The 22,371-nt window shown below is 42.8% G+C and overlaps 3 protein-coding genes across 3 annotated transcripts; 1 reads left to right on the plus strand and 2 right to left on the minus strand.

Annotated features, from left to right (window-relative positions):
* Nucleotides 1-496: 496 nt before the first annotated feature.
* On the plus strand, nt 497-12,666 carry LOC106564947 (phosphatidylinositol 5-phosphate 4-kinase type-2 beta). The gene is made up of 10 exons (XM_014131495.2): nt 497-1,154; nt 3,629-3,726; nt 4,965-5,061; nt 6,043-6,195; nt 6,499-6,645; nt 7,259-7,297; nt 7,986-8,099; nt 8,362-8,620; nt 11,322-11,425; nt 11,590-12,666. The coding sequence occupies exons 1-10, from the start codon at nt 1,011-1,013 to the stop codon at nt 11,668-11,670; spliced, it is 1,236 nt and encodes a 411-aa protein (XP_013986970.1). The 5' UTR covers nt 497-1,010; the 3' UTR covers nt 11,671-12,666.
* Nucleotides 12,667-13,003: 337 nt separating this feature from the next.
* Nucleotides 13,004-14,993, minus strand: LOC106564948 (proteasome subunit beta type-3). The gene is made up of 6 exons (XM_014131496.2): nt 14,790-14,993; nt 14,032-14,216; nt 13,811-13,918; nt 13,530-13,707; nt 13,344-13,438; nt 13,004-13,173 (listed from the first exon to the last, which is right to left on the minus strand). Exons 1-6 carry the CDS (start codon nt 14,790-14,792, stop codon nt 13,125-13,127), a joined length of 618 nt encoding a protein of 205 aa, XP_013986971.1. The 5' UTR covers nt 14,793-14,993; the 3' UTR covers nt 13,004-13,124.
* Nucleotides 14,994-15,350: 357 nt separating this feature from the next.
* ccd49 (Coiled-coil domain-containing protein 49) lies at nt 15,351-19,749 on the minus strand. Its single transcript, NM_001141796.1, is given in 9 exon segments — nt 15,351-15,957; nt 16,047-16,220; nt 16,353-16,621; nt 16,744-16,825; nt 18,112-18,260; nt 18,368-18,437; nt 18,559-18,795; nt 19,016-19,188; nt 19,584-19,749. Coding segments are annotated over 9 exon segments (1,287 nt in total). The 5' UTR covers nt 19,602-19,749; the 3' UTR covers nt 15,351-15,842.
* Nucleotides 19,750-22,371: the final 2,622 nt, after the last annotated feature.

Here is a 22,371-nt window from a genome sequence, read left to right on the forward strand (position 1 = left end):
ATGTATTTGCTACATTTTTTTTTTTAAATACAACTGTCGCTGATAAGTCGCTAAAACACCCCCTCTCTATACATGAACCACATTTGTTCATGAAGGAGTCATTGCATACGTTTTATTTTTGACAACCATCCCTAGACGGAATACCACGCCCCCTAGACAATGCTCCCCTTGAGAGAATCCTGAAGTTTTTACTACAGACCATTGATTACTATATTATTGGATTTATTGTAGAATTCTGCGGGTCAATTTGACTGTAAAAAGTGCAAGCTTCATAGCCATAGGCCTACACATGAAATGTATGCATTTCGGCTTCATCGCCATTCAATTAGAATGAGACATTTACTCTGATAAATCCTGATATCTGACTCATAGTATTCATTTTGCCATCAGCAGCTTTTACAAACACAGAGATTTACTCACCAAAATGTCGCTGCCTCGCACTTTCAAGGTACCAAACTACAGCACGAGCGCTTCTACTCTCTGCCTCTTGGGGGCGCACTTCGTTGCGATGTTCAGTCCAGACGCCATCTTGAGGAGACCCCAAAACTGGTGACAACAATCTCAGGCGCATCATAATGGGATTACTAACCTCGAAATAAAATCACCTCAAATCGTTGTGTGTAGCAGACGACACCAGAAAGGAGAGGAGTCGTCCACCAAGAGTGTATTACTTATCAAAGAAGACCGCGGCTTAGCTAAAGGCAACCTTTCCTGTAGCTAGATGGCCGGCTAACAATCTATGCCAGAAGCTGGTCTGTGTGCCGCTCCGGACTGAAACCGTGTGGCCTGCTCTGGAGGAAGGGTGGTGACCGCGCAACATGCAATCCCGTTAATTTACCACAGAATCTAATTTGATTCAAAGACCCTGCAAATCGGATAGCGGATACGACAATGCACTTATAGATATCACGCTCTTACTGAAAATTTCGTTGTCTGGAGTGATAAGACCCAGCTAGCCTGTTTGATTACAGTGCTGTCTTGCGTTGCCTAAATTATTCCCAACAGGAGACATGTCATCCAACTGTACCAGCGTTGCGCCGGTGAGCGCTAGCAAAACGAAGACGAAAAAGAAACATTTTATAGGACAGAAAGTGAAATTATTCCGTGCAAGTGAGCCTATTCTCAGCGTTTTAATGTGGGGTGTCAACCATACGGTAAATGTATTTTTGTTCATGTTCCCAAGCTAGCTTGTTTGTCTATGTGGTGTTTTGACTAGCTAACGGTAACGCGATAGCCAGCTGCTTGATTGACAAAAGCCAATTTTAGAACTCATCCATCGTCTGTAGTGTATGGGTGTTAGCCAGGTACTTAGTCTTATGCTCAGGTGAAAGCTGTTAACCCTTCATTCACCATTCTCCCTGGTCAGGAATATAAATGTAGCAACAATCTAGCTATTTGGTGTGCCAGTCGCGTGCGCTTTAAAAATGTGCAGCAGATAGCTGCGACGTTGAACATAAACATTTGACATTACCCGCGCACTTTGCAGGCATTATTTGGCACAAGCTGCATAACGTCTTCTGTTCTGTGGGATGTTTGGTTGTTTGAAAGTTAGTTGGTTAGGAGAGGAGGTCGTGATCACTGCTCCAACCTAAGCATGCATTCTGTCTAGCGCAGGCCAGAGAGGGGTGTGACTGTTGGAGAGCAGCAGGTTGTATTGAGTCCCAACCGCAGCCTGCCTGCCTATTATTTTACAGGCATCAATGAATGAGAAAGCGGCAAATCTAACATTTGGATATTCTAGCCTATATTCCTGATTTTAATGTGGTTTAGTCTGAAGTACACAATCGAACACTCAACCATAAAAATAATAGGTTCACAGTCTAATTTGAGTGGGAGAAGGATGGACAGTGTCTTCAACACATCCTAAAAGACACTTTATTGATACAGTTTTTCACCAAATGTATCACGTTTCTCACTCATATGAATGCAGCGATCACCAAATGGATTGCAGAGAGCTTCAAGGCTCCATTTTTGTGGCCAGCGGTAGTAGGCGAACACACCCCCTTCCCTGCTTGACTGACACCTCCAGATCAATATCTCTGGCATGAATTTGATGCCCCAGGCTTGCCGTTTTTGATTCACTTCACTCACCATTTGAATAACAGTGCTGATGCATAATTTCACTTCCAATGTTTGCATGCATTTCAATATGTTGCCTACACTAACATGTACATTACATCTTGCATGTACTATTGTCTGTAATTATTCTTGATTTCCCCCTCTATTTGCTGTGTTTTTAGTGAGCCTATTTTATGTATATTTCAATACCTTATATAAGAAAGATAAGGATAAATATAGACTATAGTCAAACACAGTTATTGTATGGAGAAGACAATGGCATTTAATTAACCAATTAGCATATTTAGTGAAGCTGTAATAATCATCCTGTGATGCATTCTGCAATAATCATCGTCGACAAGTTCAGTTTGTGTTGGATGCTGGGTGTAGATTGAAGGTGTAGGCGGCAGGCTAATTTAGGCGATTTACAAGAAAGACGTCAAAGAGCCTTCTCCTCAAAGCTCTCATAACCAGAATATATTTCATCTTGGTATTCAGTCGTAACATTGTTCTGCTAGTCACAAAGCTGGATGAATTCAGTTCTAAGCTAAGCTTTTGCTCAGAGAAGACCTTTGTCAGTCAGAGCATATAGCCAAATACAGATTTAATTGAAACTCCCTTCAAAAACAGATTCAGTCTTGATGGTAGGTAATGCCAGCCTTACAGGCTTTCCAACACCGGGAATAGCCTACATCTTCAAATCTGATATGAGCCTTCTTCATACTTATAATAAAATCTGCCATTTAGCAGACACTTTTATCTTTGGCGACTTACAGTCATGCGTGCATACATTTTACGGATGGGTGGTCCCAGGAATCGAACCCACAACCCTGCCTTTACAAGCGCCGTGCTCTACCAACTGAGCGACAAAGGACCACCTTCATCAAACTTTGTGTAGGTTGATTAGACATAATCCAACATATAGTCAGGATATCGATTGTCTGCCTGCTGAAGGCATTAAGCTATGCCTCTAATGACAAATAAATATGATACTTTTGAAGGACACAGTCTCTACCAGAGCTTAACCTGTGGGCATGTTAGACAGTGATTCCTTATAGCATGTCAGACAGTTGAATGAGAGTCTATCCCTTGAAGCAGCAGCTCTATGAGCATATTCCATACAACTCGATGTGTTTGTGCTCCATATGCTATTAATTTTCCACCTTCCACCTCCAAGATAACTTTTTAAATGTCTCCCCTATTTTAGTAATGTCTGTGTCTTCTGGATGTGTTCTTGTCTCCTTTTTCTTTGAAGCGTTTATTCACGTTCCCTCCCGGCCACTCCTCTTACTGTCTGGAGTTTATAAATCTATGAAGAAGGCTCACTCGGGGAATCAGTCTGTTCCTTACAGTGAATCTGTCTCGGTAGATAAGATCAACAGTGTGACAAGGGACTCAGCCAGAGAGCACTGCTGTCAGTTCACTTTGGTCCAAAGTGAATGATTGTCAGTAAATAGACACTGGTTCACTGCAATTTGGTCTGGTGTGGGGATTAGTGTGTTGACCTCCTCTTCCCTGCTCTACCATTCTATTCTGATCTCCTGCTCTTTCTATCTCCCCTCTGTTTCAGATCAACGAGTTAAGTAACGTGCCTGTACCAGTAATGCTGATGCCTGATGATTTTAAAGCCTACAGTAAGATCAAAGTGGACAACCACCTATTTAACAAGTAGGTATCCTGAGATCTAACTTTGCAACCTGCCATACCATATTACTGCACACCATATTACTGCCCATATAAACTCAAACAAGAGGCCAATTTAGCTGCATTGTCTAAAATATACAGTACGGTACTACCTGAAATCTGTTAACTCTATGTTATGCTACTGATTAGGAGAAAAAAGGTCTTGGCTTGGTTGGCCCAATGGTTTATGATGTGGTGTGCTTTTAAATCACTAGCAAGATCAAGCTCCTCTATCACCTGTAATATAACTCACCGTGGGTCTAGCGATCCCCACTACACTGGAGTTCTAGTCAAAACATTAGTTGAACACTTAACTGAGCAGCTTTGCAATGCAAATAATCCTTGTAGTGAAGCACCTCTAGTATGCTGGTCAAGAGCTTCTCACATTTCCTTTATCTAGTCCAGTGGGTTCCTCAGATTACATCAACACTCTGACTCTGCTAATGGACTAACTATAGAATTAGAATAATAGAATGGACATGAACCTTCATATGGTGGGATAACAGTCAGCCATTTGGGTCAGGGAGTTGGTCAACCATGATTTGCCAGTGCTGTGATAAGATATTGTGTAAAGTAATGCATTTGAAGAATTTAGCTAGCCAGACCGTTTTAGAGGAATGATTCCATACATTTTTCAAACGAACTGCCAATATGCCAACATTCCATTCAAACAATGCAATCAATCCACAGCCATAAACTGGCTGAAATCAGTTGATGATAGGACTTAGACAAGTTGTAATGTAACAAGTACTGATATTGTGTCATGTAATAGCACTCCAAGAAAACAACACAAATTGAGACAATAATGGTCTGTTTACATATATTTTAGAAGCTATTTTTACCGAAAATTGGTTTAAATCCCGGATTAACTGTATGATTATATGACTATTTTAGCTTGGTAATAATTATATTACACATCTTCTGATATATCACATTCCTTACTTTGATTTTCCTGCATAAGTAAAATCAAGATTATGCCTCTGGCGATCTCTATTACGCTACACTATACTGGAGTTGTAGTCAAAACATTAATTGAACACTTAACTGTGCATCTTTGCATTGCAAATCATCCTCGTAGTGAAGCACCTCTAGTATGCTGGTCAAGAGCTTCTCACATTTCCGTTATCTATTCCAATGATTCCTCAGATTACATCAACACTCTGAATGCTAATGGGATAACACACTCTTCTATATTAACACTTCAACACTCTTGTACCTCTCAGAGAAAACCTGCCCAGCCGCTTTAAATTCAAAGAGTACTGCCCTATGGTGTTCCGTAACCTGAGGGAGAGGTTCTGCATCGATGACCAGGATTACCAGGTAAAATATGGTCTCCTGTGTGGCAATTAAGGGGAAGAATGTAGGATGGGTTAACTGAAGAGAAAGACCATTGAGGATGGGTTAACAGTAGTGAACTGAAAGACAGAATGAGGATAGACGTTTGCTTGGCACGGCTCAGTAATGTCAAAAGGGCACAGGACAATTAAGGAGAGAGCAGATCAGAGTACCAGAGGGAACTCTCTGTTGTTCCCTGCCCAGTTTGACTCATTGCAGATTCCAATTCTTCCCTCAGCCCAATGTAGTAAGGCTTTATCAGCATTTCATCCCTCAACCCAATGTAGTAAGGCTTTATCAGCATTTCATCCCTCAACCCAATGTAGTAAGGCCTTCTCAGCATTTGATCATTCAACCCAATGTAGTAAGGCTTTCTCAGCATTTCATCCCTCAACCCAATGTAGTAAGGCTTTCTCAGTATTTCATCCCTCAACCCATTGTAGTAAGGCTTTCTCAGTATTTCATCCTTCAACCCAATGTAGTAAGGCTTTCTCAGTATTTCATCCCTCAACCCAATGTAGTAAGGCTTTCTCATATTTCATCCCAACCCATTATCCAGTATTTCATCCTTCAACCCAATGTAGTAAGGCTTTCTCAGTATTTCATCCATCAACCCAATGTAGTAAGGCTTTATCAGCATTTGTTGATATAGAACTAAAAGACTGTCCACTTTTTACTGAGTTCTCACACGTAAACAGTGGGTGTTTTTAGTGTTTAGCGATACCAAGCATAGTTTATCACATTAAGTTCAACTAACTTTGTAGCCTTGCTGAATGGATCGCTATGTGAAGTGTTTTTTGTTTAGCTTGGAATAGCTCTATGTAAATGAAATCCATTGATCCATTACTAACTTGTGAAATAATTCTGAAACATTCTTTATAGGCTTTTCATTCATGTCAAAGGCTCAATTTTCTGCTCTGTATGTCTCTCTCCCCCGGGCTCCCTCCTGTGGTGGATCATCATCAGAACTCTCTGACGAGGAGCGCCCCGCTGAACAGCGACTCCCAGGGGCGCTTTGGCAACCGCTTCCTGTCCAGCTACGACCACCGCTTCGTCATCAAGACGGTGTCCAGCGAAGACATCGCCGAGATGCACAACATCCTCAAGAAGTACCACCAGGTGGGAGAGTTACCACATACACAAATATAACACGTTTGAATTTTTTAAAGATATTTTCTGTACAAACATACACCCTCTTAATACATGTTGAAGGGAGCATGTTGGCTTCAAATATTGAGGACCTTTCAATGTGGTGCTGAAGAAATATCGGTGAATTGTTCAATTTGGTGGGACTATCCGTTTGTAATAGCTAACAATTTATGCCGACTTCATTACTGGAGCTCTCTCCCTGTTTCCTTTGCATTACTCATTCCCCTTCCTCTTTCCCCTCTCTCTCGCCTTTCCTCCATTGGGTGTCTCCAGTTCATAGTGGAGTGTCATGGCAGCACTCTGCTCCCTCAGTTCCTCGGCATGTATCGGCTAACAGTGGACGGGGTTGAGACGTACATGGTGGTGACCCGTAATGTATTCAGCCACCGTCTCACCGTGCACCGCAAGTACGACCTGAAGGTAGGTGTCGATATGCACACTAGCTTGGAGGGAACCAACCGAGAGAACACTTACTGGTAGTACACTAACTCCAGTAGGGCACTAGGAGCACACTTACAGCTGTAACACTGTTAGCGCTCATTGTGCTAAGGGCATTTGAAACAAGCTCAATGCATGGGGTTCTTGCAGAGTACTCCCCCTATGGGACCAATCACGGCCGGATGTGATACAGCCTGGAATCGAGCCAGAGACTGTAGTGACGAGATGCAGTGCCTTAGACCGCTGCACCACCCTGGAGCATTATCTAGAAGGGGAAATGGTTAAGAATGCTGCTCTTGTGGAAAAGCTCAGCAAATCTGTCTCTTTTTGCACGGGCAACAACACTGAGAACAGAGGTGTGACGGCGTGCATGCCTATTGGCTCTCAGAACACCATTTCCCGTACAACAAACAACTCTGTCGCTGCCAGACATTCTCAGGGGGAAACAGTTCTGCTTTCTGAAGTATGACAATGTTATAACCAAACTGTCAAGTCCAGGAGAAACAAAGGGGGAACAAAGATGCAAAGAATGTCTGTTTCTAACTCTGCATTCTGTTACATCTCTGTGAATTATCTTTTTTTTTCTCTCATTCAGGGTTCCACGGTCTCAAGGGAAGCCAGTGACAAAGAGAAGGTGCGTTCTTTTACATATGTACGATGATGAGAGGAGTGTTGGGGTACAATGACAGCACCCCAAAAATAACTGTGTGGATCGTGCTAAAAAAAGCATCAAACTAACCAGCTAAAAACAAAACTCATTTACAGGCCAAAATACTTTTAGAAAAGTACAGAAATAATGATTTTTCCATCTAATGATAATGAAGCACAAATGAAATAACACATCCACAGTTGGGCCATGTCCGACTGCTGTCTATGCTGCGCAGAGGGGGAAGTCAAAAGGGGGTGAGTGTAGTCCATGTGGAATAGTTAGCTGTGTGTGCTCTAGTAGTATCCACCATGCGAGTTACATTACCCGCTCTGAAACCTAGAAGTAGTTATTTCCCTTCCTGGCTACGTCTTTTGTAGAGCGGTGCGTAAATATTGCTTTGTGAGTGCTGAGTTGTTGTTGGGAACAGAAGGTTGCTGGTTCACGCCCCGTGAGGGATGGACTGAACCTGGTGGAGCCATTGTCACTGGTCGTACTGCGGACCTCGCGATCGAGAAACCCAACGTCTTAACCATTACACCAAGAGGAAATACCTGAAATGGTTGTTCTTCCTAAAAAGTCAATCCAAGGATAATGAGTGGAAACAAAATCAAGACCTCTGTCATTTGTGCCAATCTCAGAATATTTTGATTCTAATTTCTATCACTCTGCTCAGGCCAAGGAACTCCCCACCTTTAAGGACAACGACTTTCTGAACGAGGGCCAGAAGCTGCAGATAGGAGATGACAACAAGAAGTACTTCTTGGAGAAACTAAAGCGTGACGTAGAGGTAGGAGACATCCCATGGCTGCTCGATTTGATGTTGTTTTTATTATCATTACAGTCATTGTTAAAATATCCGGGTAAATGGACTTCTGCACATTGTGTTTTGTTTCTAGTCCTTTCAACCAGTTTCACCTAAGTACCTGTGAACAAAGACATGACTTTAGGTTGACAAATAGAAGAAGAATAGTGAGTTTAATGTCCTCCAAATTTCCCAAAAGAACATTTGTTACAATATCTGACATCTCTCCCCTGTTTGTGTACATCAGTTCCTGGCCACTCTAAAGATCATGGACTACAGTCTGCTGGTGGGGATCCATGATGTGGACCGGGCAGAGCAGGAGGAGATGGAGGTGGAGGCAGGAGGAGAGGAGGAGGAGTACGAGAACGATGGGATGGGAGGAGCACTCACCGGCTCCTTCGGCACCCCTCCAGACAGCCCTGGGAACCCCCTCAACTTTGGCGGGTTCTTCGGCCCTGGCGAGTTCGACCCCTCCGTGGACGTCTACGCAATCAAGAGCAACGATAGTAAGAGACTCTCTTTCTTGAGTTTTGTCAAGTGATTTTTTTTTTTATGCAATTGTGCTATATTTGTGCTACTCTCTTATCTACAGTGCCTTCAGAAAGTATTGACACCTTGACTTTTTCCACATTTTGTTGTGTTACAGCCTGAATTTAAAATGGATTAAACTTGAGATTTTGTCACTGGCCTGCACACAATAAATACCCCATGATGTCGAAGTGGACTTATGTTTTTCGAAATGTTTACATATTAATAAAAAATTGAAAGCTGAAATGCCTCGCAAAGAAGGGCACCTATTGATAGGTACAGTGGGGCAAAAAAGTATTTAGTCAGCCACCAATTGTGCAAGTTCTCCCACTTAAAAAGATGAGAGAGGCCTGTAATTTTCATCATAGGTACACGTCAACTATGACAGACAAAATGAGAAAGAAAATTCCAGAAAATCACATTGTAGGATTTTTAATGAATTTATTTGCAAATTATGGTGGAAAATAAGTATTTGGTCACCTACAAACAAGCAAGATTTCTTTCTCTCACACACCTGTAACTTCTTCTTTAAGAGGCTCCTCTGTCCTCCACTCGTTACCTGTATTAATGGCACCTGTTTGAACTTGTTATCAGTATAAAGGACACCTGTCCACCTCAAACAGTCACACTCCAAACTCCACTATGGCCAAGACCAAAGAGCTGTCAAAGGACACCAGAAACAAAATTGTAGACCTGCACCAGGCTGGGAAGACTGAATCTGCAATAGGTAAGCAGCTTGGTTTGAAGAAATCAACTGTGGGAGCAATTATTAGGAAATGGAAGACATACAAGACCACTGATAATCTCCCTCGATCTGGGGCTCCACGGAAGATCTCACCCCGTGGGGTCAAAATGATCACAAGAACGGTGAGCAAAAATCCCAGAACCACACGGGGGGACCTAGTGAATGACCTGCAGAGAGCTGGGACCAAAGTAACAAAGCCTACCATCAGTAACACACTATGCCGCCAGGGACTCAAATCCTGCAGTGCCAGACGTGTCCCCCTGCTTAAGCCAGTACATGTCCAGGCCCGTCTGAAGTTTACTAGAGAGCATTTGGATGATCCAGAAGAGGATTGGGAGAATGTCATATGGTCAGATGAAACCAAAATAGAACTTTTTGGTAAAAACTCAACTCGTCGTGTTTGGAGGACAAAGAATGCTGAGTTGCATCCAAAGAACACCATACCTACTGTGAAGCATGGGGGTGGAAACATCATGCTTTGGGGCTGTTTTTCTGCAAAGGGACCAGGACGACTGATCCATGTAAAGGAAAGAATGAATGGGGCCATGTATCGTGAGATTTTGAGTGAAAACCTCCTTCCATCAGCAAGGGCATTGAAGATGAAACGTGGCTGGGTCTTTCAGCATGACAATGATCCCAAACACACCGCCCGGGCAACGAAGGAGTGGCTTCATAAGAAGCATTTCAAGGTCCTGGAGTGGCCTAGCCAGTCTCCAGATCTCAACCCCATAGAACATCTTTGGAGAGAGTTGAAAGTCCGTGTTGCCCAGTGACAGCCCCAAAACATCACTGCTCTAGAGGAGATCTGCATGGAGGAATGGGACAAAATACCAGCAACAGTGTGTGAAAACCTTGTGAAGACTTACAGAAAACGTGTTGACCTGTGTCATTGCCAACAAAGGGTATATAACAAAGTATTGAGATAAACTTTTGTTATTGAACAAATACTTATTTTCCACCATAATTTGCAAATAAATTCACTAAAAATCCTACAATGTGATTTTCTGGATTTTTTTTCTTTCTAATTTTGTCTGTCATAGTTGAAGTGCACCTATGATGAAAATGACAGGCCTCTCTCATCTTTTTAAGTGGGAGAACTTGCACAATTGGTGGCTGACTGAATACTTTTTTGCCCCACTGTATGCAAAAAATACAGACATTGAATATGCCTTTGAGGAATGGTAAAGTTATTAATTCCACTTTGGATGGTGTATCAATACACCCAGTCACTACAAAGATACAGGCGTTCTTCCCAACTGGAGAGGAAGGAAACCACTCAGGGATTTCACCATGAGGCCCATGGTGACTTTAAAACAGTTACAGAGTTTAATATCTGTGATAAGAGAGAACTGAGGATGGATCAACAACATTGAAGTTACTCCACAATACTAACCTAATTGACAGAGTGAAAAGGAAGCCTGTACAGAATAAAACATATTCCAAAACATGGATCCTGTTTGCAATAAGTCACTTAAATAATACTGCAAAAAAGGACCTGGAAATAGTTGTCTTGCAGTGATTAACAACCAATTTGACAGAGCTTTAATATTTTAAAAAAATAACAATGGGCAAATGTTGCGCAATCCAGTTGTGAAAAGCTCTTAGAGACTTACCCTTAAAGACTCATAGCTGTAATCGCTGCCAACGGTGCTTCTACAAAGTATTTACTCAGTGGTGTGAATACTTATGTAAATTAGATATTTCTGTATTTCATTTTCAATACATTTGCAAAAAACATGTTTTCACTTTGTCATTATGGTGTATTGTGTGTAGATGGGTAAGCAACCAGGAAATGCTGGAGCAATTTCTGTATAGTGCATCTTTAATTAACATTGAGCATTAAACTAATTTTAGAACAGACATCATGGGACTGCACAGTGAAAAGTAATACTTGCTATTTATACTCCTATGCACTGTCTTGCTCCTTGTGATAGGTGCTGTGAAGAAAGAAGTGTACTTCATGGCTATCATCGACATCCTCACACACTACGATGCTAAGAAAAAAGCTGCACATGCTGCCAAAACTGTGAAACATGGGGTGAGTAATGGACTAGCTTTGACCAAACATGAAGCCAAGTGTTTAGGCTGCAAAGATGCTAGATCATATAGTAGTTTCAAGGAGATGTGTTATTACATATCAATTGTAGTTGTATGTTCCTAATGTGAATATGTTTACACTGAACTATGTTGTCCCTCCTTCAGGCCGGGGCAGAGATCTCCACCGTAAACCCAGAGCAGTACTCCAAAAGATTCTTTGAGTTCATGTCCAACATCCTGTCATAGAATCAGCTCTCCTACCCCAGCCAATCACATCCTGTCATCAGCCACACCCACCCCTCTCTCGCTCCTCCTGCCCCTCCCACCTGACTTAGCCCCACCCCTTACCCTCCCACTCTGGGGATGACAGACTGAAAGGATGCACAGACGACGAGCCTGTTACATTGACCCACAGAGAGGGGGCGCAGGACTTTTTCTTCTTCAAAAAAAAAGCTACGCGTCTCTTCTCCCCACTCCCCCTGCCTGCCTTCTCTGCCTCCTCAGTCTGAGCGCTCGACAAGGAAGGCTTGTGAAACAGAGTTCAATAGGATATTTGAGACCCTCCCCCTTTCTGCCTTCCCCACCACCTTATACTAGTCCTCACGCCAGCACGGGAACTGTCTCACTAATGCCTTGAAAGAGTGTTAGCTTCAGCAGTAGGAGTCTGTTTAGTACCGTCTGTTCGTTTCCGTTCATTATTATTTTCAGACACACACAAGTACACACACAAACCTCTCACAGACACAGAAGCGGTCAGATCGCATGAATCTTTTGACCGAACTCTGCCTCCTTGACTTGTCAGGAGATCCGCAGCCGACAGTATCAAAATTGGAAATGCAGGAGATTAATATAAGGGTTTTACGTAAATAAATGCAATATCAAAATGCATGGCTGAAATGTACATGACTCCGCCAGTTAGTTGAAACGTCAAACCACTGAATTTAGCATTATGACTAAAAAAGAAAAAACTTAAGTGTCTGAATGTTACGTTGCCATATTGTTCTGAAAACTTTTGACATTTTTACCGTGAACTTGGTTGGTAAAGGAAAATCCACATAAAAAAAGGGGAATACTAAAGTAAATGCTTGTTTTATTACCATAAGAATCATTTTTATATCTTGTTTACATTAATGTAGCATTTGTGTTTGTATACAGTATTGTTTTGTAACAGACATTAGATCAGAAAAGTTACTTGAAAAGGATTCATTACATATTAAAGGGAGTTATTGTTTTTTTCCTGAATCCAATTTAATTCATTTTCTCACCTTTGACTAACAAAGATCATTCCTTTGTGCCTTGTAGCGGTGGTTTTAAATTAGGTTATTATGACTTATTCAGTGTCGAGAGACAATTGTCAGATAATAGCCATTTAGCCGCTCAATTCATTCAAATTAGTCCCTGGAGACTGTTCTTCTCACAAGGTTACTGAATTAGGCTCCTGGCTATCTTTCCCTGTTTTATTAAGTCACCACAGCACAGGTAATCCACACAATTATCAATCTGATAAATCTGTCATTTAACAAAGTTAAGCCCTCATCTTTCATTACTTGCTCACAAATAACATACCAGGCAAACCAGAGACATTGTAACACTAATAGTCATTTATTTTATTGAACACTATCTTAAGAAAAACAGTACACGCAGTGTTGATCACTTTCATACAAAATAGTGGGAGTTGGTAGAGATGAGGGAGAGGAGCTTTAATCCATTCTGGCCTTCAGGGTACGTGTGGTGATCTTGTCCTTCTCACTGTCAAAATAAGTCAATCAAGATATTGTCACTACAACAACACTGACCAGAGCATTACTAATATCACCATCTAAATGTCATTTGTATGAATCCTCTGATTAATTACACATTTGGCAGGTATTTCATCCAAAATGTAGGCAGTGGAAGAGGAAAAGTATGACTGTACTTACATGACTTGCACAATGACACCCATGCCTGAAACGGCATCCCTGTCCACTGCATTCAGCATGGCTTGGGAGATGGTCTCAAACAGGTCCTCTGGTTCCTGCAGGTGTCAAAAATAACCATTGTAAATAAAGACAGAGATAATCAACTATCACTCAATGTATTATCTTACAATACAGTTCACAACCTACCATGTCTGGCTCCCAGAGAGATTCACACATGCCGTACATCTGCTCTGAGCAAGTGCCGCTCACAACAAAGTCCTCTGTCACCATGGGGCAGCCAATCAGGTCCAGCGAGCAGATAAATGGCTCAAAGGTCTTGGGGTCCAGCCCAGCGATCACAGGCTCAATGTAGTATGGCCCAAATCTGAGACAAGGGATTCACGTTAGATCAGTCAAAGACTTGCCACCAAGGCGGAAGTGTAGACTTGTATATGAAATACTGTGCTTCTTCACATCAGTAAACTCACCTCCTCTCATACAGCAGGTTGGAGACCATGCTCATGAATGTCTTGGGTTTGATCTGACGCCCCTCCTTCAGCTCATAGAGGTTCAATCTGAACTTGAGCCTCTGGGAACTGTTAGAAAAATAAAGTGGATAATTAATATCACCTGCAAGGTCAATCTGTTGCACTAACCATCCAAATACTCTGGAACTTGGGAGAGAAGAGGTGCACTGATGGACACTTACACTGTCTGTACGTCAGTAGCCAGGCCAGCCAGGCCAATGTAGAGTCTGTCTCCCATGGGAAAGATCTTCTGGAAGTCTGTGGTCACCATCTGCGCCTGTACACCGAATCTTCGATCTGCTGCAATGGCTACACATTGCTTACCCTTCATCGCCATGACGGCACCACCATTATAGGACATAATAGACTGGAGATGGAACACAAGGAAGGAAACGAGGGAGAGAAGTTATGAGTAGCAATCATGACTGGGACAATTTCAAAACCCAAACAACATTGTTTCCATCACTAACTATTGAGTTAGTTACTAACTTTGACGGGTGACCTTGATTACTTCAAACATTGGTGAATCAGTAGAAACATTGGTATAACTATTAACTAGGCACGTCAAGATTATAAACTTCCATCAGACTCAAGTTGCATGATGTTGCATCCCTCTTCAGATAGCAAGTGCTAACATTAGCTAGTCAGCTCATTCATAGACTAGCGTTAGTGACAATAATCCAGTTTATAGCCAACTACGTAGCGAGTTACTGTTGTAGTTACGTTTGGAAAATGATTAATACTAGTTACTTTTTCGTTGAACTTGTTTGCCATGCCAAAAGTCACCTGCAATGGTAACTAGCTAGCTAAGGTTAGCAAGCTAAATGCTAGCTATCATACTGATTAGGCAGCCGGTTGCTAACGTTAGCTGAGCTAGTTTTACAAACCAATCTACGGACCACAAGTACTAGCTACATGCATACATTATTTGACATCTTACCATTGTGAATACGTTGAAATATCTTGTAAATGTTCACTATTTTTAATAACTGCAGATAACAATCCCACAGTGACTACAGGATTTGGAACAGTTGAAATCAGCCAACCTTTCTGTTTGAAACGTCATTCGGTACTACACGATGATTGGGTTTGTAAAAGGTTCCGGGTGGCCATTGGTGTTATCGTTGACGGTTGTTAGGGGACTGTGCAAACGTTCCTAGTTTGTTTGAAGCGTGCTAAAGTGAAACAATAATGGAAATAAAGACAAGTTACGGGACCATACATTGAAAAAATGTACAGTAAGCTATGAGCCTGTGACTAAAACACCAAACCACTGGAGATGGGAACCTCTTAAATCCGGCATTATTATCCTATAAAACAAAAGGCTTTCATGATAGTCATTCAATAATGTATGTCTACTTTATGATGATGCTGGTGACAGTGTGCCTGAGAATTTCTTTATTTCGTCTTCATAGGACGTTTTCAATTATCATAGTTTTCTGAAGGTGTTTCAAAGCAGTAATCAGCTTCACATACAACACATGTAAACTCAAAGACAGTATTTAGTTTGTTAGTCCCCAACTCAAGAACTTTAGGAACAATTTTTTATTAAGATGCACAATTCTTCTCCATTACAGCAATACACTAAAGATTTCCAAGGAACATCATTTACAAAAGGGTTGTGTGTGATAAAAGTTTGAATAATTCTAACCATTACAGAGAACACAATATACAATTTCCACTTAAAATAAATCCAACATTGCTCATTCTATAAAGGTGAGTATGGCTTGCTGTTGCTGGTGAATGGCACGGGTGAGTTTTTCCCATTACAGAGGAAGTCAGATCCTTTGCATTGCTTTAGTCAGGGCAATGGTTAAGGGGCAGTTTCACAGGGCCCGAGTGCAAATGCATGGTGCCTCTGCAGTGTCTGTTTTGTTTATTAAATTATAAATTAGTTGGCAGTCCTGGCAAACCGGTGCACATATTTCAGTGTGGTAGCTGGTGCATATTTTTACTCTCTCCTCCATCAACCCATTCCTGCTTCTTCTAGTTCTCATCTCCTCATGAAATTCTTCTCCAGGGATGCGGGGGTCCTCTGTATGGAGTGGATGTTTCTCTTGACTCGATCCTCCAAGGAAGAGGTGGAGGCACTCTCCAGCTTCATGTTACTGCAGGGACGGACGCAACAGTTTTAGAGGACCAGACAACAGCCAGAGTAAGCATGCAATACGTGCGTGTCAGTCAGTGAGATACTTACTGGATAAAGCCAGCGTTGTGGTCATGCTTGCCGCCTTTCTCTTTCTCCCGCTCCTTCTCCTGTTCATCCTGTCGTTTGTAACTTCTAATGTTGCTTTCACGCTCTTCGTCTCTCTGTTTGGCAAAGTCCATCATCTCCCTCCTCTTCTTCTCCAGCTCTTCAGCAGAGAGACATCTAAGAGAATATCAGACAGATAAATATAGGGATAAGAAAACACTTTAGGATGGGGTGGTGTGATTACCATTAGTTCACTGATGATTGAACCCAAGTGTGATAATTGTATAAACAGGTGCTGTGGACTCTTACTTGGTGGTACTGCTCTGATGCCTTTGGTAGCGATCTTTCTGTGGGCTGGGCGGGGCTTTGGGGCGCTGGAACTGTGGAACTTTGAACTGGTCTGTCCTGTGGGATGAGTGGTTCTCTGATTTGTGAGAGGAGTGGTTGTCTGTCCTGTGAGAGGAATGATGGCCGTTCCCGTCTGTCCTTTGAGGCGATCGAGAGCGGCTCCTCTCCTGAGAACGGTGCCTTAAGTGTTTGGGGGGCTTTGAAGACTGATGAAGCCTCACAGCTGGAAACTGAGGAGAGAAATTAGGCGATGAGCGGTACGCATCTCTCAGGAGGATTTAAGTAACTTTGAATTGATTGGACTAAGATCTAACAACGTTCACTGTCAATATATAGATTGAGCCGTACTGACCTGTAGTCCATAGCCAGCGGGGACACTGCGATGGTGGGAATGTGAGTGGGTTGTTTCTTTCGATTCCTCTTTAGAATGGTGCCTAAGTAAAGATACATCACTCAGTTAACCCAACGAGTCCCACCACAACGCTGGAATGTTTTGGACTTCTAACCCCTTTTAAACATTGTGTTTGAGCTACATACTTATGGGTTGTACCATTGGATTAATCTACTTATTCTGCATCCGTAGGTACTAAACATTAGTCTGTGTGATTATTAACAGCGGCTGAGCTAGAGCGGTGTTTGTGAGACAAGGGCGAATGTCTGTAGAGTCCGAATGGTTTCAGCTACCCATCTGTGAAAAGCTCAAGAACACACACGTAACATGTTTTGCTCTATGACGCTCACAAGCTACAAAGGAGTCATTAGAAGGTAAGAGGTTCTTCTACCTAGAATATCATAGGAAATCCAAAGACAGTGTCTATAATACTGAAATAAGCTCAGTTGTCCCTCACGACACCAGGACAGCGGAGTCAATCACCACCTTCCGTAGACACCTGAAACCCCACCTCTTTAAGGAATACCTGGGATAGGATAAAGTAATCCTTATAACCCCCCCCCCCAAAAAAAAAGATATAGATGTACTATTGTAAAGTGGTTCTTCCACTGGATATCTTAAGGTGAATGTACCAATTTGTAAGTCGCTCTGGATAAGAGCGTCTGCTAAATGACGTAAATGTAAATGTTGTCACTGACTAGTTGGATATCCATTTCCCGGTGAGCAAACAATTTCTGTAATTACAGCATTAATATATATTCATTTTTATCAGGTTTTTGCTTTGGCGGACCTTTTTTCTTTATGGACATTTGTCAATTAACGCAACTACTTAAGTCAAATTGTTTTGTGTTCTACTTGTAGCCCTGGTTGTCCTGAAAAGAAAAGAGTAAAACACTTCACTGACAGGCTAAATATAAGGGCTAGACATGCAGCATTTTGCTGGGGTCTAAGGACTGATAGGATTGGGGCGGCAGGTAGCCTAGTGGTTAGGAGCGTTGGGCCAGTAACCGAAAGGTTGCTAGATCGAATCCCCAAGCTGACAAGGTAAAACTCTGTCGTTCTTCCCCTGAACAAGGCAGTTAACCCACTGTTCCTAGGCCATCATTGTAAATAAGAATTTGTTCTTAACTGACTTGCCTAGTTAAATAAAGGTTAAATAAAATTCAAAAAAATAACAATCTACCCCATCCAGAAGTTGCTGTCAACAATAGAAGCTGCAAGCTAGATTTTGTAAACTATCACAAAATGCTTTCAAGATCAAAACAGTTCAACTGAACATCTGTTTACTGATCCTGAGAAACCTCTATTGAAGTTAGGTTTCAGGTGCACCTGTGTTTTTTGTCTTCGTCCACAGAGCTTGAGCTCAAGCTCCTTCTCTTATGCTTCTTCTCCTTTCTCCTCTCTTTCTCCTCCCTTTTCTCCTTCTTGTCCTTCTTCCTCTTCTTTTTCTTGTCTTTCTTTTCAAGATTCTGACGCAGCTGAAAGAAAATAAAAAGTGAAAAACTATTGCTGCTTTAGAACCCAGTTCATCTGAAACTACAACAGGCTGAAACTGATTTCATCCCAGTTTGAATGGAGAACTTACCATTTCTTTGATCTTCTTCATTTTCACTGGGTTTGTCAAGACCTCCCTTTTCTTCTCCTCCTCCCGTTTCCTTGAAAAATATGACGTGTCATTATCATCAGCTCTTGGCTAACAGCAGAACATCAATGTATGGTATAACAGTTGCTAGCTGGACACACTAAATGGTAAAGAAAGAGACAAGAGTGACTGACTTGATATCAAACAGCGGGTCCTCTCTGATCTTGGCGGCCATGTCGAGGTTGGATGCAGGGGTGGAGGGGTTGAAGATTGAGCCAGGCAGGAGGCCGGTTTGTTCGGATGGACCGCTCTCTGGCTCCTCAAACTGCTGGGTGATCTGCTTGTCGACGGGGCGGCCCAGCAAGTACTCATCACGGGACACCTGACCACCTGGCCCCTGGTACATCCAGTCCAACCGGTCATCTTTTTTCCTGGAGTAAAACAAAAAAAAGCAGTTGTGTTAGTGACAACATCCAAGGGGAGTATCTCTGTCCATTTGTCTGTGGTGAGGGCACACATGAAAATTGGAAAAGTATCAAATAAAGCTAACTCATTTGACTTTTAAACCTAGACAGAACAGTGGTTTCTCTATAAAGGTGAGACCTATTACTTCCTCCTCATCATCATAAGGGTCTGTGAGGTGAGCATTACTTTAGAGCCCCAGTCTGCTGAGCGAATCTGGTTATATCTTCTCGAGCTCGTTCCTCTCTCAGCTCCTTCTGAAGCTCCTCAATCTTTTTCACCTCAGCCTCGTGCTTCTGTTCAGCCTTCCATACCCGCTCTATGTTTTTCATAGTCTGGGGATGCCAGCTCTTCTTCAAGTTCTGACAGAGATAAGGGAAAGTGATATTCGATATAATTAAACAAACAGGGAAAGACAACCATCATTTCTGAATTCCAATTGTTCTTCAGGGAAGGTAAGGAATTACTACTTCTGAGTAACGTTAACCATCTAGGTAGTTGTGTAACATAACTGGGAAAATATAAAATAAACACCTTCAAAATGTAATTTAGTTAGGGGGTCAACATAGTTAACTAGCTACGCCAACTAGTTGTCGTGGCAGTGATAGCGTTTCTCTTCACTAAACGCAAGTTCATAAGTTGGCAGTAATTGAATTGTATCGAACTTTTAGGTGGTTTTGTGATTAGTTAGCTTGCTAGACACAAACAAAACAAGCAAGTTAGTTAGCTTTGTAAGCTAATATTTGATCATACTTACGAGGTCACCTCCTCCCATCTTGACTTAGATCGTCCAATTGAGAAATACGATATGAATAAGCGTGTCCTCTACCTATGTGGTTATTGTACCTGACAAAACAATTGTATGTTATTATCTATATAACATCGACATTTGCATGCTAGGTTAGCGTGTTGTGTTTTTCTTTGTACTTCCGGACTTTCTGATTATTTTTCCGGTTGTTTAAGAGTGCGTTCTTCTTCTTCTTCTTCTTCTTATTATTATTATTATTTGGCTTCTTCTTCTTGGGGATTGGGTTGGCGGATAGCATCAAACTTTGAAGGTGCATACACCGCCACCTACTGTACTGGAGTGTGAGGCCAGTCACGGTGAAACTATACTGCTCAAAAAAATAAAGGGAACACTTAAACAACACATCCTAGATCTGAATGAATGAAATAATCTTATTAAATACTTTTTTCTTTACATAGTTGAATGTGCTGACAACAAAATCACACAAAAATAATCAATGGAAATCCAATTTATCAACCCATGGATTTCTGGATTTGGAGTCACACTCAAAATTAAAGTGGAAAACCACACTACAGGCTGATCCAACTTTGATGTAATGTCCTTAAAACAAGTCAAAATGAGGCTCAGTAGTGTGTGTGGCCTCCACGTGCCTGTATGACCTCCCTACAACGCCTGGGCATGCTCCTGATGAGGTGGCGGATGGTCTCCTGAGGGATCTCCTCCCAGACCTGGACTAAAGCATCCGCCAACTCCTGGACAGTCTGTGGTGCAACATGGCGTTGGTGGATGGAGCGAGACATGATGTCCCAGATGTGCTCAATTGGATTGAGCACATCTGGGGAACGGGTGGGCCAGTCCATAGCATCAATGCCTTCCTCTTGCAGGAACTGCTGACACACTCCAGCCACATGAGGTCTAGCATTGTCTTGCATTAGGAGGAACCCAGGGCCAACCGCACCAGCATATGGTCTCACAAGGGGTCTGAGGATCTCATCTCGGTACCTAATGGCAGTCAGGCTACCTCTGGCGAGCACATGGAGGGCTGTGCGGCCCCCCAAAGAAATGTCACCCCACACCATGACTGACCCACCGCCAAACCGGTCATGCTGGAGGATGTTGCAGGCAGCAGAACGTTCTCCACGGCGTCTCCAGACTCTGTCACGTCTGTCACGTGTTCAGTGTGAACCTGCTTTCATCTGTGAAGAGCATAGGGCGCCAGTGGCGAATTTGCCAATCTTGGTGTTCTCTGGCAAATGCCAAACGTCCTGCACGGTGTTGGGCTGTAAGCACAACCCCCACCTGTGGACGTCGGGCCCTCATACCACCCTCATGGAGTCTGTTTCTGACCGTTTGAGCAGACACATGCACATTTGTGGCCTGCTGCAGGTCATTTTGCAGGGCTCTGGCAGTGCTTCTCCTGCTCCTCCTTGCACAAAGGCGGAGGTAGCGGTCCTGCTGCTGGGTTGTTGCCTTCCTACGGCCTCCTCCACGTCTCCTGATGTACTGGCCTGTCTCCTGGTAGCGCCTCCATGCTCTGGACACTACGCTGACAGACACAGCAAACCTTCTTGCCACAGCTCGCATTGATGTGCCATCCTGGATGAGCTGCACTACCTGAGCCACTTGTGTGGGTTGTAGACTCCGTCTCATGCTACCACTAGAGTGAAAACACCGCCAGCATTCAAAAGTGACCAAAACATCAGCCAGGAAGCATAAGAACTGAGAAGTGGTCTGTGGTCACCAACTGCCGAACCACTCCTTTATTGGGGGTGTCTTGCTAATTGCCTATAATTTCTACCTGTTGTCTATTCCATTTGCACAACAGCATGTGAAATGTATTGTCAATCAGTGTTGCTTCCTAAGTGGACAGTTTGATTTCACAGAAGTGTGATTGACTTGGAGTTACATTGTGTTGTTTAAGTGTTCCCTTTATTTTTTTGAGCAGTGTATATTAAATTCCCTTCATTAGTCCTGTTCCTCTAAGAAAGTGAAATAGAGCCGTAGACACCACTTCCCTCCCCTTTCCTCCCCCACTACACCACCCAAACCCCAACCCCGTCCAGCCTCTCTGACCCTTTCACACAATCTCTCCCTGTCTACATCATACAATTCACAAAATATCAACACAGGCTCCACCTTTTTCTCCATTAAACATTCATCATACAGACCTGTTTCACGTCTCCCTATTATCCACAACATGGCATTCAAACCTGTGTGCCCAAATCGTAGTCTACTACACACAACTTCCTCTGTCCTACATCCCATACTCCCCACCTCTTACTTTACTGACCGATGCATGCAATAAAATGGCCTCCCCTTACTACTAGCATCCCACTCCCTTTGCCAAAAATGTAGCCCTTTTGCTCAGATCAAGGACTTAACTTCCCTGCGGCCCAGTGGGACCTGAATATCTACCCCCTCTCTCCTCACAGCACTCTTAGTCACCACATCGGCCTTCTCATTACCCTCCACACCCACATGGGCAGGAACCCAACAAAAGCTTGCCACCACTCCCATCCTTTCGAGTCTCATTAACAGCACCAAGTCTCCCCTATCCGACCTGCCCGTCTTCCTTCCTCCCGTCTTTAGTCCCCCTGTCCCACCTTCTTAAATCTGTCATCTATGATCAGGGTGAACAACATCGGACTAACCACACTTCCCTGAGGAGTACCATTGTCCACTTCAAACCGCATTGACAATTCTAACTCCACCCTCACCCGTATGACTCGATCGAACAGGAAATTCATGATCCAGTTATACAGACGTCCCCCAATTCTCAATGAACTCAACTGGATCA

This window comes from Salmo salar, chromosome ssa12, assembly GCF_905237065.1.
Source record: "Salmo salar chromosome ssa12, Ssal_v3.1, whole genome shotgun sequence".
Lineage (NCBI taxonomy): Eukaryota > Metazoa > Chordata > Actinopteri > Salmoniformes > Salmonidae > Salmo > Salmo salar.

Excerpts from the sequence above, each read along its gene's own strand:
- LOC106564947 (XM_014131495.2), top strand. The coding sequence starts at position 1,011 with ATGTCATCCAACTGTACCAGCGTTGCGCCGGTGAGCGCTAGCAAAACG. Across the intron at positions 1,155-3,628 it reads TGTGGGGTGTCAACCATACG|ATCAACGAGTTAAGTAACGT; the intron begins GTAAATGTATTT and ends CCTCTGTTTCAG. Across the intron at positions 3,727-4,964 it reads GACAACCACCTATTTAACAA|AGAAAACCTGCCCAGCCGCT; the intron begins GTAGGTATCCTG and ends TGTACCTCTCAG.
- LOC106564948 (XM_014131496.2), bottom strand. Across the intron at positions 13,439-13,529 it reads CTCTCTGGGAGCCAGACATG|GAACCAGAGGACCTGTTTGA; the intron begins GTAGGTTGTGAA and ends TGACACCTGCAG. Across the intron at positions 13,174-13,343 it reads GGTGTCATTGTGCAAGTCAT|TGAGAAGGACAAGATCACCA; the intron begins GTAAGTACAGTC and ends TTATTTTGACAG.